The following is a 14,352-nucleotide window of genomic DNA, read 5'->3' as shown; positions in this document are numbered from 1 at the left end:
ACCTAGCATGTGTAGGACCCTGGGTTCGATCCCCAGCACCACCAAAAAACAAAACAATACTAATCAGGGAAAGAATTAAAACTATTGGTATTATTGGGCTGGGGATGTGGCTCAAGCGGTAGCGCGCTCGCCTGGCATGCGCGCGGCCCGGGTTCGATCCTCAGCACCACATACCAACAAAGATGTTGTGTCCGCCGAGAACTAGAAAATAAATATTAAAAAATTCTCTCTCTCTCTCTCTCTCTCTCTCTCTCTCTCTCACTCTCTCTCTCCTCTCACTCTCTCTTTAAAAAAAAAACCAAAAAAACTATTGGTATTATATTCTCTCCCCCATAATGGCCACCACTAGCATTCAGTCTTGCCTTTGGCTTCTCTCAGTCTCTGTTTAGTACCAACACACAGTTTTCTGTTTCTTCCTCCGTCAAATCTTCAGCACTCCCAGGTTATTAAGAGTATCGTATTTAAATGCTAAAATATGTTTAAGGTATGGCTGGCTTGGTCATAGTACAATGTTTTAGTACATAGTGCCATGTCTTGTTATTGTTAAGGAATTTATAATTTCAAAAAATGCTTTGCAATATTTGTCTTATGTCTAAATTTGGCCACATCTTTTTTATTTTTAACTTTTTTCCCTAGAAAATATATAAGGTTTTGTTTGCTTCATTTACATAAACAGAAGAACTAAGAATGCAATGAATAGAATTCAAACTGTGGTCTTTATTAGAACAAGTGCTGTGGGTTTGCTGAGTCTGTACATTTTTTACGTCTCCTAATGCTCTAGTGCTTCCTGGCTCTGAACATGTGTGCTTCAGACTTCCCGTGACACCTCCCTATCCACCTCTGTGGCGGCTCTTGTTGGTTCTGGATTGCTGTGCAACACTCTACTGGTGGTGACAGGTTTACACCTGTCAGTGACATAGGAATTGGATGGCTTGGGTACTGTGGGACTGGTTCTCTTCTTTTGCTAAATAACTTCTGAGTAGTTTAAATGTACGTGTGTGCCAGGCACCATGTAGGAGCTTCACAAAAGCCTGTGACTTTGGGTGCATGCGTGTGTGTGTGTGTGTGTGTGTGTATACACTCTCAGTTACTCTGTAAGCAAGATTATCTTCCTAAACAGCCTTTCGTGAAGGACAGTCAGGCAAGCCTGGGGGAGTGGTCCATTTCTGATTCCTTTGTTTGACACACCAGCATATTTCCGTGGGTATCTGCATTCTTTGAGGTGTGGCATCTATTTACATTTCCATATCTTTCTGTACAAACATTCACTGAACTAGGCAAGTCCTCACCATCCCCACTCCTCCCTCCTGGGAGCAAACATTTAAGCGTCCGCAGTGAAACATTTTCAGCCAGTCAGAAGGGCTTGACTGGAGTGAGGTGGCAGTTGTGTTGGTGGTGCTGATTCCCAGGAGGGAGAGAAATGCTAAACAGAGGTGAGTGTTTTTTAAAGCAGAATTTACTACACAGCTTTAAACTCACCCTGGGCTGACCTGTCTGTCCCTCATGTTGGACTCCAGGAGGCTTCTGCTTTATTATTTTGTTTCCATATTGGAATTGAATATTTTAGCAGATGCAGAGGACGCTCAGTGCTGTCTTCCCTCTGTTTCAGGGAACTGGCTAGAGAGAAGGTGATGCGGGAGGTGAAGGCCCTGGCCAAGCTAGAGCACCCAGGCATCGTCAGGTACTTCAACGCCTGGCTGGAGGCCCCCCCGGAGGAGTGGCAGGAAAAGATGGATGCCATCTGGCTCAAAGACGAGAGGTACGGTAGCCCCGAACTGAGGACTCGGGTTCTCCTTTAGGCCAGGTTTTGCTTATTTATTTAAGTTCAGGGGTTTGTTTGTCTGTTTTTTAAGAGAAAAGCAGTAGTTCTGTGCTGTGTCTGGAAAGTTCTCTGACCCCTGTTGAATGAGATCTCTCTTGTTAGCTTTTGGGTCTGTACTTCCCTTTGCATTGTGATCAGGGATTCATGGCAATCTTCTCTGTCTGAGGCACTAGCTGCTTCTGTTTCTCTCCATTCTTTTTTTTTTTTTTAAAGAGAGAGTGAGAGAGGAGAGAGAGAGAGAGAGAGAGAATTTTTTTTAATATTTATTTTTTAGTTCTCGGCGGACATAACATCTTTGTTGGTATGTGGTGCTGAGGATCGAGCCCGGGCCGCACGCATGCCAGGCGAGCGCGCTACCGCTTGAGCCACATCCCTAGCCCCTCTCTCCATTCTTTTATTGAAAGCTTTTAAAATTAGTTTTTCTCTGAGCACTTAACAATTTATAACTCCCTTTTAAATAGTTTAAAACTATTTGTAGGGGAAAAAAAAAAGCCCACATAAACACAGTGGCCTGAAGATTCTTCCCATGGCAGCTGCGGTGTGCTAGGAGGAGGGCCCTCAACAACTACTCTAGAGGCACAGAGATGCCAGGCGAGGTGGCCCACACCTGCAATCCCAGCAACTAGGAAGGCAGAGGCAGGAGGATCGCAAGTTTGAGGCCAGCCTGGGAACCTAGTAAGACCTTTTTCAAAAAATAAAAAGGCCTGGGGATATAGCTAAGTGGTTAAGTACTACTGGTTCCATCTTCAATCCCTGGTACAAAAAAAAAAAAAAAAAAAAAAAATTCCCATGCAGGTGGCCTCCGCACACCTGGTAACACTCCTGCACCCCTGCTAGGCCCCTGTTACAGTGACAGAGATTCGGAGTAGCCAGCCCAGGGGAGGGCCCGGTGCTGAGAGTGGCGGGGGCTTGGGCAGGGGCCTTAGACGCTCCAGAGTCCTGTCCTTGGATTCCTTCGAGTCTCACGGAAGGCCCGTGGTCCCGTGGCCGTGGCTTTCCAACGGGCGAAGCCCTCTGCATTGGGCAGCCCAGTTCCCCTGCCGTGTGCCCACCTTCGCCTTTCTACCCCTGCAGCACGGACTGGCCGCTCAGCTCGCCCAGCGTGCTGGACGCACCCTCCGTGAAGATCCGCAGAATGGATCCTTTCTCCTCCAAAGAGCACATCGAGATCATCGCCCCTGCGCCCCGGAGAAGCGCATCTTTCTCGGTGGGGATTTCCTGCGGCCAGACAAGCTCCTCCAGGAGCCAGTTTTCCCCACTAGAGTTCTCGGACATGGACCACGGCAACGCCAGTGGATCGGGAGCCGCGGCCTGCAGCCTCGGGGACCGCTGCCCCGCAGACCGTGGCGTGGAGGGTGGCACCACAGGGGGCAGTGGCCGCAGGCACTCCTTCGAGCTGTGTCCTTCTGCGACGCCCACCCACACGAGGTCCAGGGAGAGGACCTCCTCCTCCATCGTGTTCGAGGACTCTGGCTGTGACAACGCATCCAGCAGGGAGGAGCCCAGGGCCGAGCGCCTGCACGTCAGCAGCCTCTGTGCGCACCGAGTGGCCGCCTTCAGGTACTCCAACAGCAAGTCGTCTTCCGAAGCCACGCTGTCCATCTCTCCTCCCAGACCGACCTCGCTCAGCTTAGATCTCACCAAGAACACGGCGGAGAAACTGCAGCCCAGCTCCCCGAAGGTGTATCTGTACATCCAGATGCAGCTGTGCCGGAAGGAGACGCTCAAGGACTGGCTGAGCCGCCGCTGCAGCTTGGAGCAGAGAGAGCGGAGCGCATGCCTGCACATCTTCCTGCAGATCGCCGAGGCCGTGGAGTTCCTGCACAGCAAGGGGCTCATGCACAGGGACCTCAAGGTGGGTGTCTGCAGCACAGCACAGCGGCTTCTCTCTGATGCTGGGGTCCTGGGCAGGACCCGCGGACGTGCCTGTGATTGGCACGGAGGAGCGGAGGGGTGCAAGGGCAGTGAGCGGGTGGTGGGCAGAGCGCCTCAGGCACCACCCTACGCCCTGGACTGCGAAGTGTGGCTGGCTGTAGCGTTTGTCCCCCCAGTCGTGATGGAGAGGTCGTGGGCAGCCTCGCCTACACACAGTTGTGCCTGCCCCACGTGTGCTTTGGGCGACAGCCCTGAACATGCCCCTGTAGTCATGGAGCAACCCGTGGAAGGGGGAGGAGTCTGTTCACCAGCGGGCTCTGAGGGGGGCCGCAGGGGTCTGCACTTGTGCGCCTGTTCCTGGACGTCGGGATGCGGGGGCAGCTGGGTACAGAAGGGCAGGATGCCAGTGGCCAGGCCGAGTCTGCAGCCTGCCCTTGCTGTCGGTCGCGGTGGTAGCGGTGGTAGCGCAGGGCAGCCTGCACACTTGCAGAGTCCTTCCTGAAGCACAGCACTTCCCTGGCGTTTCTAGAAGGATCCAGAAGCTTCACTTAATTTCTGCCACGTTCCACGTGCTCATGGCAGTCAATAATAGAGAGTAGATGTCTGGAATGTAAATGTTTTTCTGATAAAATAGTGTAAATTCTTAATCGATTCAATTTTTAAGTAACAGACTTTAGCTTTAAGCACCAAAGTTGCTGTTCAGACAAGTTATTTCCTTCTGAAGTCACGGTAGGTTTTTAAAATTCCTAAATGATTTCTCAGACTTTGGGAATAATAGGAATAAGAATTAGAAAGAATCCCCACTTGCAGTACTGTCGTGGGTTGGTGGTGATCTAACCAACTTGCTGCTCCAGATGGTGGCCAGGAATGGCGCTGCCCCTGTCGCCCCTGTCGTGTGTCCAGAGCAGAGCCATGCTGGAGGGAGGGGCAGCATGGGAAGGGAGGCAGCTCACAGAGCATCAGAGCAGGCTAGCGGCCAGCTGACTCACAGACACATGTGGGGTTTTTTGTTGTTGTTGTTGTTGTTGTTTTGTTTTGTTTTTGGTACTGGGGATTGAACCACCCAGGGCTTTTTTTTTTTTTAAGTATTTATTTTTTAGGTGTAGATGGACACAACACAATGCCTTTATTTTTATGTGGTGCTGAGGATTGAACCCGGGTCCCGCTCGCACTAGGCAAGCGCTCTACCGCTGAGCCACAATCCCAGCCCCATCCCAGCCCTTTTTAATATTTTATGTAGAGACAGGGTCTCCCTAAGTGTCTGATGCTGCCCTTGAACTTTCTATCCTCCTGCCTCAGCCTCCCCAGCCGCCGGGATCACAGGTGTGGGCCACCAAGCCCAGCCCTCATGCTCCTGAATGCTGCCACACATGCACTGCAAATTGAAAGGCAGTCACATTTTTCACAAATAGTGAACATTCTTCTGATTTTATACTGTCAACAAGATGCTGGGGAATAATTGCTTAACCCTACAGTGGTGTTTTAAAGATTTTTTTCTGTATGTACAATAGAAAAAGACCCAGGAAGTTAATATCCCCTGCCTCTCCAGCCCTGCTCTAGTCTCTCTGTCCCTGGCCTCACAGCTCCTCGGAGGCAGTGTCCCTGTGCATCTTGTGTCTGTGTGCACTGTCATCACACCCACATCGTGTCTGGTTCCACAGTGGCACCAGTGTGTCTGCTTATAGCCTCCACACAGTGCCTTATATGTCCTAGAGGCACACGTTTTAGTTGGATTTTCTATTTTTGCAACAAAAAGCATTTATACTGATTAAACCAGGAGCAGGATTCAGGGAGAGCTTGCAGGATCAGGAACCTGCTGCTGGAACCTGCCTCTCTCCTCCCACTCCTGCCTCTCCCTGCATGCAAGCCCTGGAGAGCAAATGACTGCTGCGCTCTTGGCTGCCTGTTTTCTTTGAAGTCTTGGAGGAGGGAGGGCAAAGTATCTTTGTCCCACCCTCGGCTGGTACACCCAGGGCACAGACCTATCCCTGAACCATCTCCTGGCATGGAGTGGGATTCCAAAGATAGGTTAGGCCCCCTGGGGAACAGAATGCTGTCTTCCTGCTGTCTTTGAAGCATGGTGAGCCTCCATTTCAGGAGCTCAGTGACTCCCTTTTTTCTTATTTGAAGGGCTGTGTTAGTTCCCTGCGAGGGAGGAAACAATGGATTTGGTGCAAGGCACCTTGAGTTGGAGGAGCCCCGGGATGCTGGCTAGTTTAGAAAGAACAGGCATCACGCGGAAGTGTTGGGCACAGCAGCCTGGCTCTGCTTCCCTCCGTGAGGGGGTTGCCTGTTTCCTGCTCTCTGGCACCAACCAAAGGATTCATCAGAGTGGTTAACTGCCACTGAGCCAGCGTGGCCCTAAATGCTGTGATCGCAGGGAAGCACGGCTCTGAGGACTGCCACCACTAGCCGGGTGGCCTGGGGCCGCGTTAACTTCCGGGCCTCCATAATGGGATGGACCCTCAACCGTGGGGCTCTGTGACAGGGGCTGCGACACTGTACGTGGCGCCTGTTGCTTGCTGTTGGTATCCTCATGCCCTGGTGGCCAGAGTGAGTGTGGAGTGCAGAGGTTGAGGACTGAGCCTACGGAGCCCTTGGAGTGGCTCCCTCAGGGTTTGAATTGATTTTCCTTAAGTCCAGTTCCCCGTACCCCAGGGCTGTCTGCCACTGAAGCCAGAGAACCTTCTGTATTCATAGCAGCCAGTTTTAAAGGGACATATCCTATGGTGGCACATGCCTATAATCCCAGCACTCAGGAGGCTGAGGCAGGAGGATCACGTATTCAAAGTCAGCCTCATCAAAGGCGAGGTGCCAAGCAACTCAGACCCTGTCTCTGAATAAAATACAAAATAGGGCTGGGGGTGTGGCTCATTGGTCCAGTGCCCCTGAGTTCAGTCCCCAATTCCACCCCCAACAAAAAAGGGGGCATGTGCTAGAGCCCGCCCAGGTTCTTACACAACCTCTCTGTGCTTCTTCGGCTCCTCCCCGCACACACTCACGGCCTGTGCTCCGCTGTGTTTTCCAGCCCTCCAACATATTCTTCACCATGGACGATGTGGTCAAGGTGGGAGACTTTGGGCTAGTGACTGCAATGGACCAGGATGAGGAAGAGCCAACGGTTCTGACCCCGATGCCATCCTACGCCACACACACGGGACAAGTGGGGACCAAGCTCTACATGAGCCCAGAGCAGGTGAGCCCCCCAGCTCATAGCCTGGCTGCAAGTCCTATGCCCGCGGACCTCCTCCCCTGTCTCTGCAGTGTGCACCACTGAAGTCTGACACCCAAGGGGACAGCCGGTGGGTGCTCGGGCAGCCCAGCACCCCAGGAACTGGGGTGGATCAAGGTAACCACCCCAGAAACAGGTGCTCACCCTCTGAACAAGAGCCTGAGGGCAGCAAGACCCCAGAGAGACTGTGACCACCACCCTGCCCACCCTGGTCCCTCTGCGCTCTGCAGAGATGGGGTGCTGTATGAGCGAGCTGCCCTCTGGGGATTCATAGCAGCTTCCAGAATTCACCAGGGCAGGTGACAGGCAGTGGCCCAGGGGACCGAGTGGTGGTAGCAGGGCCCCGGGGAGCTTCGGAGCCACAGAGGGAGCCACCACCAGGCTCCTGTGGGCACACAGTGTCACCCCTCTGGTCTCAGTCACGGTTCACACCAGCAGAGTGATTGATTAAGAGCGGTGCCTCTTTCTCACAGAATTTAGTCTATCAGTGTTTGCCACAGTAGAAATTAAAACTGAGAAATTCATAAACTTTATTCATTCCATCAGAATATTAAGCCCTCAAGTCCTTTCTTTCCTTTATTTGTTTGTTTTTTTAATTTTTCTAATTAGTTATACAAAGCCCATCACATCTTAAGATACTCTCATGAAAAAGTATTTTCCAGAACAAAAATCAGAAGTGTGGGATTTGTTTGAATTTTTGCAAATCTCTTTAAAACCTGACTTACAAACCCTGGATTCTATAACCGTGATGCACAATAACCTGTGGAGGAAAGGCCGGATTGTCCTGTCTGCTTTCATTCAGCCATTGCCATGTAGCTTTTGGTTCCTTCTTTATCTGAAGAAAACCTGGCCTCACACAGATGAGCAGTTGGAAGGGAAACAATATTTCATGTCTGGCAATTATGCAAAAGCAGCAGGTGGTAGTTTTGGGGGTTTTTGTTTTTGTTTTGTTTGGCACTGGGGATTGAACTCAGGGGCACTCAACCACTGAGCCACATCCCAGCCCTATCTTGTATTTAGAGACAGGGTCTCACTGAGTTGCTTAGCGCCTTGCTGTTGCCGAGGCTGGCTTTGAACTCGTGATTCTCCCGTCTCAGCCTCTCGACCCATGGGATTACAGGTGTGCACCACCATGCGTGCAAGTGATAATTTCTTGAGAGTCATATGAGCCAGGCATGGTGGGTGGTACACACGTGTGATCCCAGCAACTTGGGAGACTGAGGCAGGAGGATCACAAGTTCAAGGAAGCCTGGGCAACTTGGTGAGACTCTGTCTCAAAAAATAAAAAGGGCTGGGGATGAGGCTCAAGCGGTAGCACGCTCGCCTGACATGCATGCGGCCCGGGTTCGATCCTCAGCACCACATACAAACAAAGATGTTGTGTCTGCCAAAAACTAAAAAAATAAATATTAAAAATTCTCTCTCTCTCTCTCTCTCTCTCTCTCGCTCTCTCTTAAAAAAAATAAATAATAAATAAATAAATAAATAAATAAAATAAAAAGGGCTGGGGATGAGGCTCAGTGGTAAATGCCCTGGGTTCAATCCCAAGTTCCAAAAAGAAAAAGTCATTTACACCGTGGAATCCAAAGCCAGGTTTTCACAGTTACTTTACTGCCCCTTGGTCCATCGTGTGCCTTGAGCAGAGTTTCTGCCCATACATGATTTTTTGTATGTGCTCTTTTGTCCTTTGGAGATGATCGGTTCCCTAACTTATGCCACTTCTCCACAGATTGTCAGTTTGTCATACAGTGTAAGAAAACCACTGTGGTTACTGTCACCAGGAGTCCTGAGAGGAAGGCTCTGAGAGCTGGGAGCAGCTGTTTCAGTTGAAGGCTCAGCCTCCCCTGGAGGAGAGCCCCTGGGAGAGCAGCGGGAGTCTGCTCAATGGCCTCCAGTGCCCCTCTCCACATGCCACATGCCTTCTGCAGAGCAGCAGTACTTTCTCAGTAGTGTCCAGGTGGCCATGGGGTCAGGATGTAGTGCACGTAGTCATTCTTAGCGCTCAGCGAGGACTTTCTGAATGCCACCTGTTTTCCCAGGGTCCGTTTCCCACCCGTCGGTGGGGGTCCACACAGTGAAAGGCAGAGGTGTGAGTGTTACTGACCTCCACAGCGGGGTGGCCCGCACTTTGAGAACCAGTGGATTAGCTTATATCAGAGGCCCAGAATAGGAACTGCCTTGGAGGAGCAGGACTCTGTCTCACTCTCGCGCTATGCGACTCATTCCCATTATTCAAATATTAATTTTTCGTGTTTTAAATACTTTGAATGAAAAAGTGTTTTAAAGAACCAGAAGTATAGACGGATTTCAAAGATAGGAAGAGTGGAGTAAGCATTTAGGTCAGAAAAACAGGCTGAGGCTGGGAGCTGGTTTTCTGCAGCGCTCAGCCCTAGAAGACGTGCAGCAGCATGCAGCCCCAAGGGTCTATGGCCTGGGAGCCCGGGTGGGTCCTGAGCTCGCTCACGTGCAGGGAGTTAGGCATTTCTAGCTGGGTAGGAGGTGAAAGGTCAGGTGGGCAGTGCAGGGGGCAGTGCGGCGGGCAGGGCTGCCTGGGCTGTGCTGGTGTAAGGAGGAGCAGGGACCATCCCTGTGATGAGTAGACAGGGCACTTTCATGCTTCAGGACACGTCTGTGCTGGAAGACAGAAACCCGCTTTCTCTGATCACCGTGCAATGAGAAGAGGTGATGGTGGTTTGTTTTGATATATTTATCTTATTTTTATTTATTTTTGCTTCTGTTTTTTGCTAGTTGGCAAACCACCCTACATAAGTGCCAGGCCAATGATGCAGAAAAAACCGTCAAAATATTAAGAAACTAATGAAAGAAGTGAGAAATGTTGAAATCCATCAGGTTCCCCAGTTTCTTTTGGAGTGGGTTGAGAGGCTTTGGCAAACATGCTGTGGCTGGCAGGAGGCCGGGAGGAGGAAGGGAGGAGCCGCGGGAAACCTAGAACAGCATCCCCAGCCCAGTGTGTGAGAAGGAATCCCCTTAGCAAATCTAAGCAACGGGAAGAAAAACAAATAAATCAGAAAGGGTACAGCAAGATTTTAATTTATTAGAACCTGTTAAACATATTTTGATTGTTTGCAAAGTATCCAACTTAATAGAAAAAGAAGTCTGTTGGCCCAAGTAAATGACCTGTCCTGGTGGAAAGAACTGTAAGATCTCAGAGTGCTGTGGACACACGTTGCAGCCCGAGGAAAGAGTGGATGAAACATATGCTACCCACAGTCACTGGGGACCTTGATCGAACTTTCACCTATTCTGGGCTCTTCTGCATTTGGAGTTCATCAGCCCACATCACAACTAACACTACAGAGATTTTAATAGCATTTTTAAAAAGTGATTATTATTTAGGAGGTTTTTTGTACTGGGAATTGAACCCAGGATTGCTTACCTCTGAGCTACACCCAGCCCTTTTAATTTTTTTATTTGAAATGGGATCTCAGTAAATTCCCCAGCTGGCCTTAAGCTTTCAATTCTCCTGCCTCAACCTCCAGAATTGCTGAGATTACAGGCGTGTGCCACTGCACCGTGATAATTCCTAATTTTTTAGGTGTTTTTTAGATTATTTATTAGGTTTTTTAAAAAATGTATTTCATAGCATTTAAAATTAATAATGCTTTCCTTCATGTTTTATATTAATCTGTCCTTTATGTAGGACTGTGGAAACAGGAACGTATAAAGAAACAGTAAGTCACTAAGGGCTGGGGATGTAGCTCAGTGCAGAGGCTGGCCTAGCGTGCCACACTGAAAGTCCCAGTCCGCAGAGTTAGTTCCTCCGTGTGTGTGTGTGTGTGTGTGTGTGTGTGTGTGTGTGTGTATGCATCTTATAGATTCATACCTTATTCTGGAAGACAAAATTGGGATTCTATTCCATAAAATTATGGATATATTTAGAATGCGAGCACTCCTATATCAAGAAACGTTCTTAAGAAGTACCGTGGTGAGTGTGCTGAACGCGTGTTGGACATCTCTGTGGTTGGGACTGTCACCTGGATAACTGTTGCACCCAGATCCAGCTCAATTCCATCTGCCCTGGTGGACAGATAGTTGGGGACCTGTCTTGTCCAGGAGCTTTCATTGCCCAGTTGCTTCCCAGAATTTGGGAATTCTGTTCCCATTATCCAGATTCTATGTGTGGGGTCCCCCGTGTCCCTTGCAGGCCTGTATCCCACACATTCTCTGTGAGGCTCCCAAGTCCAGGGAGGGTTCCCATCACTACAGTCACTGGAAGCCCGGAGGAAGGTGCAGCTGGTGATGTCTTGGGGACTGTCCATTGCTCTTCTGGAGCGCAGGCAGGTGGGCTGCTCGGGAGGCCAACCCCACACCAAGTGTGGTGTGGAGGGGAAGCTGCGAAGCCCTCTCCAGCCTAACCCTCCTCCGCCCCCAGGAGCAAGGTCAGGAGCATTTCCTGCCCTTCTCAGGGCCCTTTCTAAACACCAAGCCTTCAGCCCAAAGAAATGTCCACAAGTCTGAGGGTTCTGGAGTCAAGGAGGTCACTTTCCATTTGAATGAGGCCTCTTTCAGGGGAGCAGCCAGTTGATTCATGGGTCCTGTGAGCTGCTTATGCAGGGCCCCTTGTACTCAGCCTGCTGAATGCAGGGGAATGCAGAAGCAGCCGTCCCCTGGGTCTTCACCACCTAGCTGTGAAGAGTAAGGAATATGCACATGAAAAAATGCAGCCAAGAATGTGGCTCTGGGTAATTAAGCTCCTAATGAAGGCTGACCACAGTCGATGAATGGTTTGGAGTAATGGAGGTTTTTTCATAAAAATAGGTGAGGACAGAGATGATTGCAAATGGGAGATGGGCTTGAGATAGCACTTGCTTTGAAAATCTTCACCTGGGGCAGTGGGACGGCTCCTGGGGCTGCTGTCCAGCAGCCGGCTCCAGGGTTCTGCTGGCCTTGCTGATGCATATCTCCTGGGCCTGGGCTTCCCTCTGTAGTGCAGAGTGTTGTGAGTGCCCCTGGTGAGCTGAGGGGAGGGGATTAGCCCTCCTCCCATTCCTACCCTGCACTGCGGAGTAAATGCTGGGAATCTGCAATCAAATCGTGGCAGTCCTGTCCTCTGCTAATTAGAGACTTCTTTTGTGGGATTTCAGATTCATGGGAACAACTACTCCCATAAGGTGGACATCTTCTCTCTGGGCCTGATTCTGTTTGAACTGCTGTACCCATTCAGCACTCAGATGGAGAGAGTCCAGGTGAGTGTCCCCCTCCCCAAAAAAAGGTTGAAAAAGAAAACAAGGGTTTACAGGAAGTTACAGAAGAAGTTAGTCTTCTTGCCAGCAGAGGAGTAGGGGGCAGGGGAGGTCAAGCGGGCGACCCAGGAAGCACTTTCCACTGTCTGCTCCCTGTAAAGCTCGGCCTTCAACGGCCCCTGGATGGCTTGTTCACGCTGGGGCCTCGGTGCTTCACAGCCCATCAGAACCTTGCACTGGGTCCCTCTGTGGGAAGTGCCGCGCCAGAGGACCCCCAAGGGACTCCAAAGGAAAGGGAATTTGGTGGACACTGGCAGAGGACAGGAAACTGTACACTGTACTTACAGGAACCAGCAAAACGACACGGGTGTTTGGTTTTCTATTTTTTCTCCTTGTTAGACTAAACCACGAGCACAGCTTTTCAGAGTAGTGAAGGTCCAGGACAGCCTGTCCCACCTCCCTTCCTCACTTCCTGTTAGCCACCATCCCTATTTCCCAAGCAGGCTCTGGTCACCATTTCCTCATGGTCAGTTTTGCACCTGTTGGCTTCTGGCCTTGGTGGAAGAGATGTGCTTCTCACTTAGAACTGAAGGACTCCCGCCACTCCCCAAAAGGACCGTCCAAGCATCCATACAGTTCATGGAGGGAGAGGAAATAAAAATAACAACATTGCCCAGCTCCATAAACGAAGGCCCTGTAGGTGCCAGAGAGGAACTGAAACAGGTGTGGCGCGTCAGGGCGTCGGAGATGGACGCTGTGCGCCTATCCAGAACTGGGCTGGGGACCGAAATAGATCCATGTGACCCCAGACAGCAGCCTCCACTGGCGCCCCTCAGGGCCCGCCCAACAGTGGGAGCTTCGCTTCAATCAGCTTTCATACTTAGCTTTCAAAATCCAATAACTAAGTAATCAGCACTGTCAGGGTGGAAGCGCCTCCCAGTACACGCCAGGCCCAGGGCCGGCCCAGGGCCACATGGAAACCCTGTCCAAACGGTTCCATACTCCAGAAGACTTTTTTTTTCTTTTCAATTTTTAGTTTTCAATGGGCCTTTATTTATTCATGTAGTGCTGCGAATTGAACCCAGTGCCTCACACATGCTAGGCAAGCACCCCACCACTGAGACACTACCCCAGCACCCGCATCAGAAGGTTTTTTAAGATAAATTAATACTTCTCTTTTTTTCTAGACCTTAACTGAAGTAAGAAATCTCAAGTTTCCACCACTGTTTACTCAAAAATATCCTCGGGAGGTATGTGTGATTCTCATCCCTTATTTTCTTAATCACATTTAGAACCTTAGCAGGGTCCTCGGTAGCAGTCGCTGTCAGTTTCTTCACCTCACGGAGGAGGGAGGCAGATCTCTGGAGAAGAGTGGGGCCCAGCCTCCTCCACCGGTCTCCTCAGAGGCCTTTCCTCTGGCTGCTGGTTCTGCTTTAGTGGATCTGTGAGAGAGCTCATAACTAGCTTTAAGAGAGAGACTGCTGGGCAGTGCTGGGGGCCAGGGTATAGCCACAGCCCCAGGGCAGACCTGTTGGGCAGGTTCTGCAGAATGGCCTTTAGAAGTGTCCTTCCTTTCCTAATGTCTGGCCCGCTGGCCTATCATTTTAAAAATTTGTACACTGGTAAATCTTGAATTTTCTTAAATAATAAGTTGAAGTAAATTGAACAGTGTGTGTTATCAAATAGGAAAAAATCAAACTTTATCTCTGAACATTATCATAAGTCCAATGGCAAAGCACTGCATAAAAGTGAACCTTATAATTCACTTAGGTACGCTGACTTAAAATTCAACGTTTCATAAAATTTGTTATTTTACATTTTGCAAAGTTGATGAATCTATTCTCAGGATGTTCCTAAGAACCTATGGTACATTTTAAAGGATTTAAGCCAGGCAGGGTGGCACACGCCTGGAATCCCAGCTACCTGGGAAACTGAGGCTGGAGAATTGCAAGTTTGAGGCTGTCTCAAAACAGGGTAGGGTGGGGTGTGGCTCAGGACAGAGCTCTTGTCTAGCATGCACAGGGTTCAGGGCTTAGTCCCCAGTACAACAACAAAGACAGCAATTTAAAAAAACTCGAGAGACAGTGACGTGTTCTGACTCTTGGCATTTTAATTGAAATTTTTATTGAGGCATTGTAGATTCTCATGCAGTTGAAAGATGAATTAATTTTAGAAATTCGATGATGTCAGTCTTGAAGAATGATTTAAAACGCATTTAT

General features: G+C 49.8%; 1 protein-coding gene across 1 annotated transcript in view; it reads left to right on the top strand.

The window, feature by feature from the left end:
* Positions 1–14,352, top strand: part of Eif2ak3 (eukaryotic translation initiation factor 2 alpha kinase 3) — a 54,504-nt gene that overhangs the window by 38,872 nt on the left and 1,280 nt on the right. Inside the window, exons 12-16 of the mRNA XM_026409491.2 lie at positions 1,610–1,759; positions 2,897–3,677; positions 6,726–6,893; positions 12,035–12,136; positions 13,321–13,383. Of these exons, the coding sequence (XP_026265276.1) occupies positions 1,610–1,759; positions 2,897–3,677; positions 6,726–6,893; positions 12,035–12,136; positions 13,321–13,383 (1,264 nt within the window). The remainder of the gene's footprint in view (positions 1–1,609; positions 1,760–2,896; positions 3,678–6,725; positions 6,894–12,034; positions 12,137–13,320; positions 13,384–14,352) is intronic.

Source organism: Urocitellus parryii, chromosome 12 (assembly GCF_045843805.1).
Source record: "Urocitellus parryii isolate mUroPar1 chromosome 12, mUroPar1.hap1, whole genome shotgun sequence".
Lineage (NCBI taxonomy): Eukaryota > Metazoa > Chordata > Mammalia > Rodentia > Sciuridae > Urocitellus > Urocitellus parryii.
This window is presented reverse-complemented; position numbering and strand designations above follow the sequence as displayed.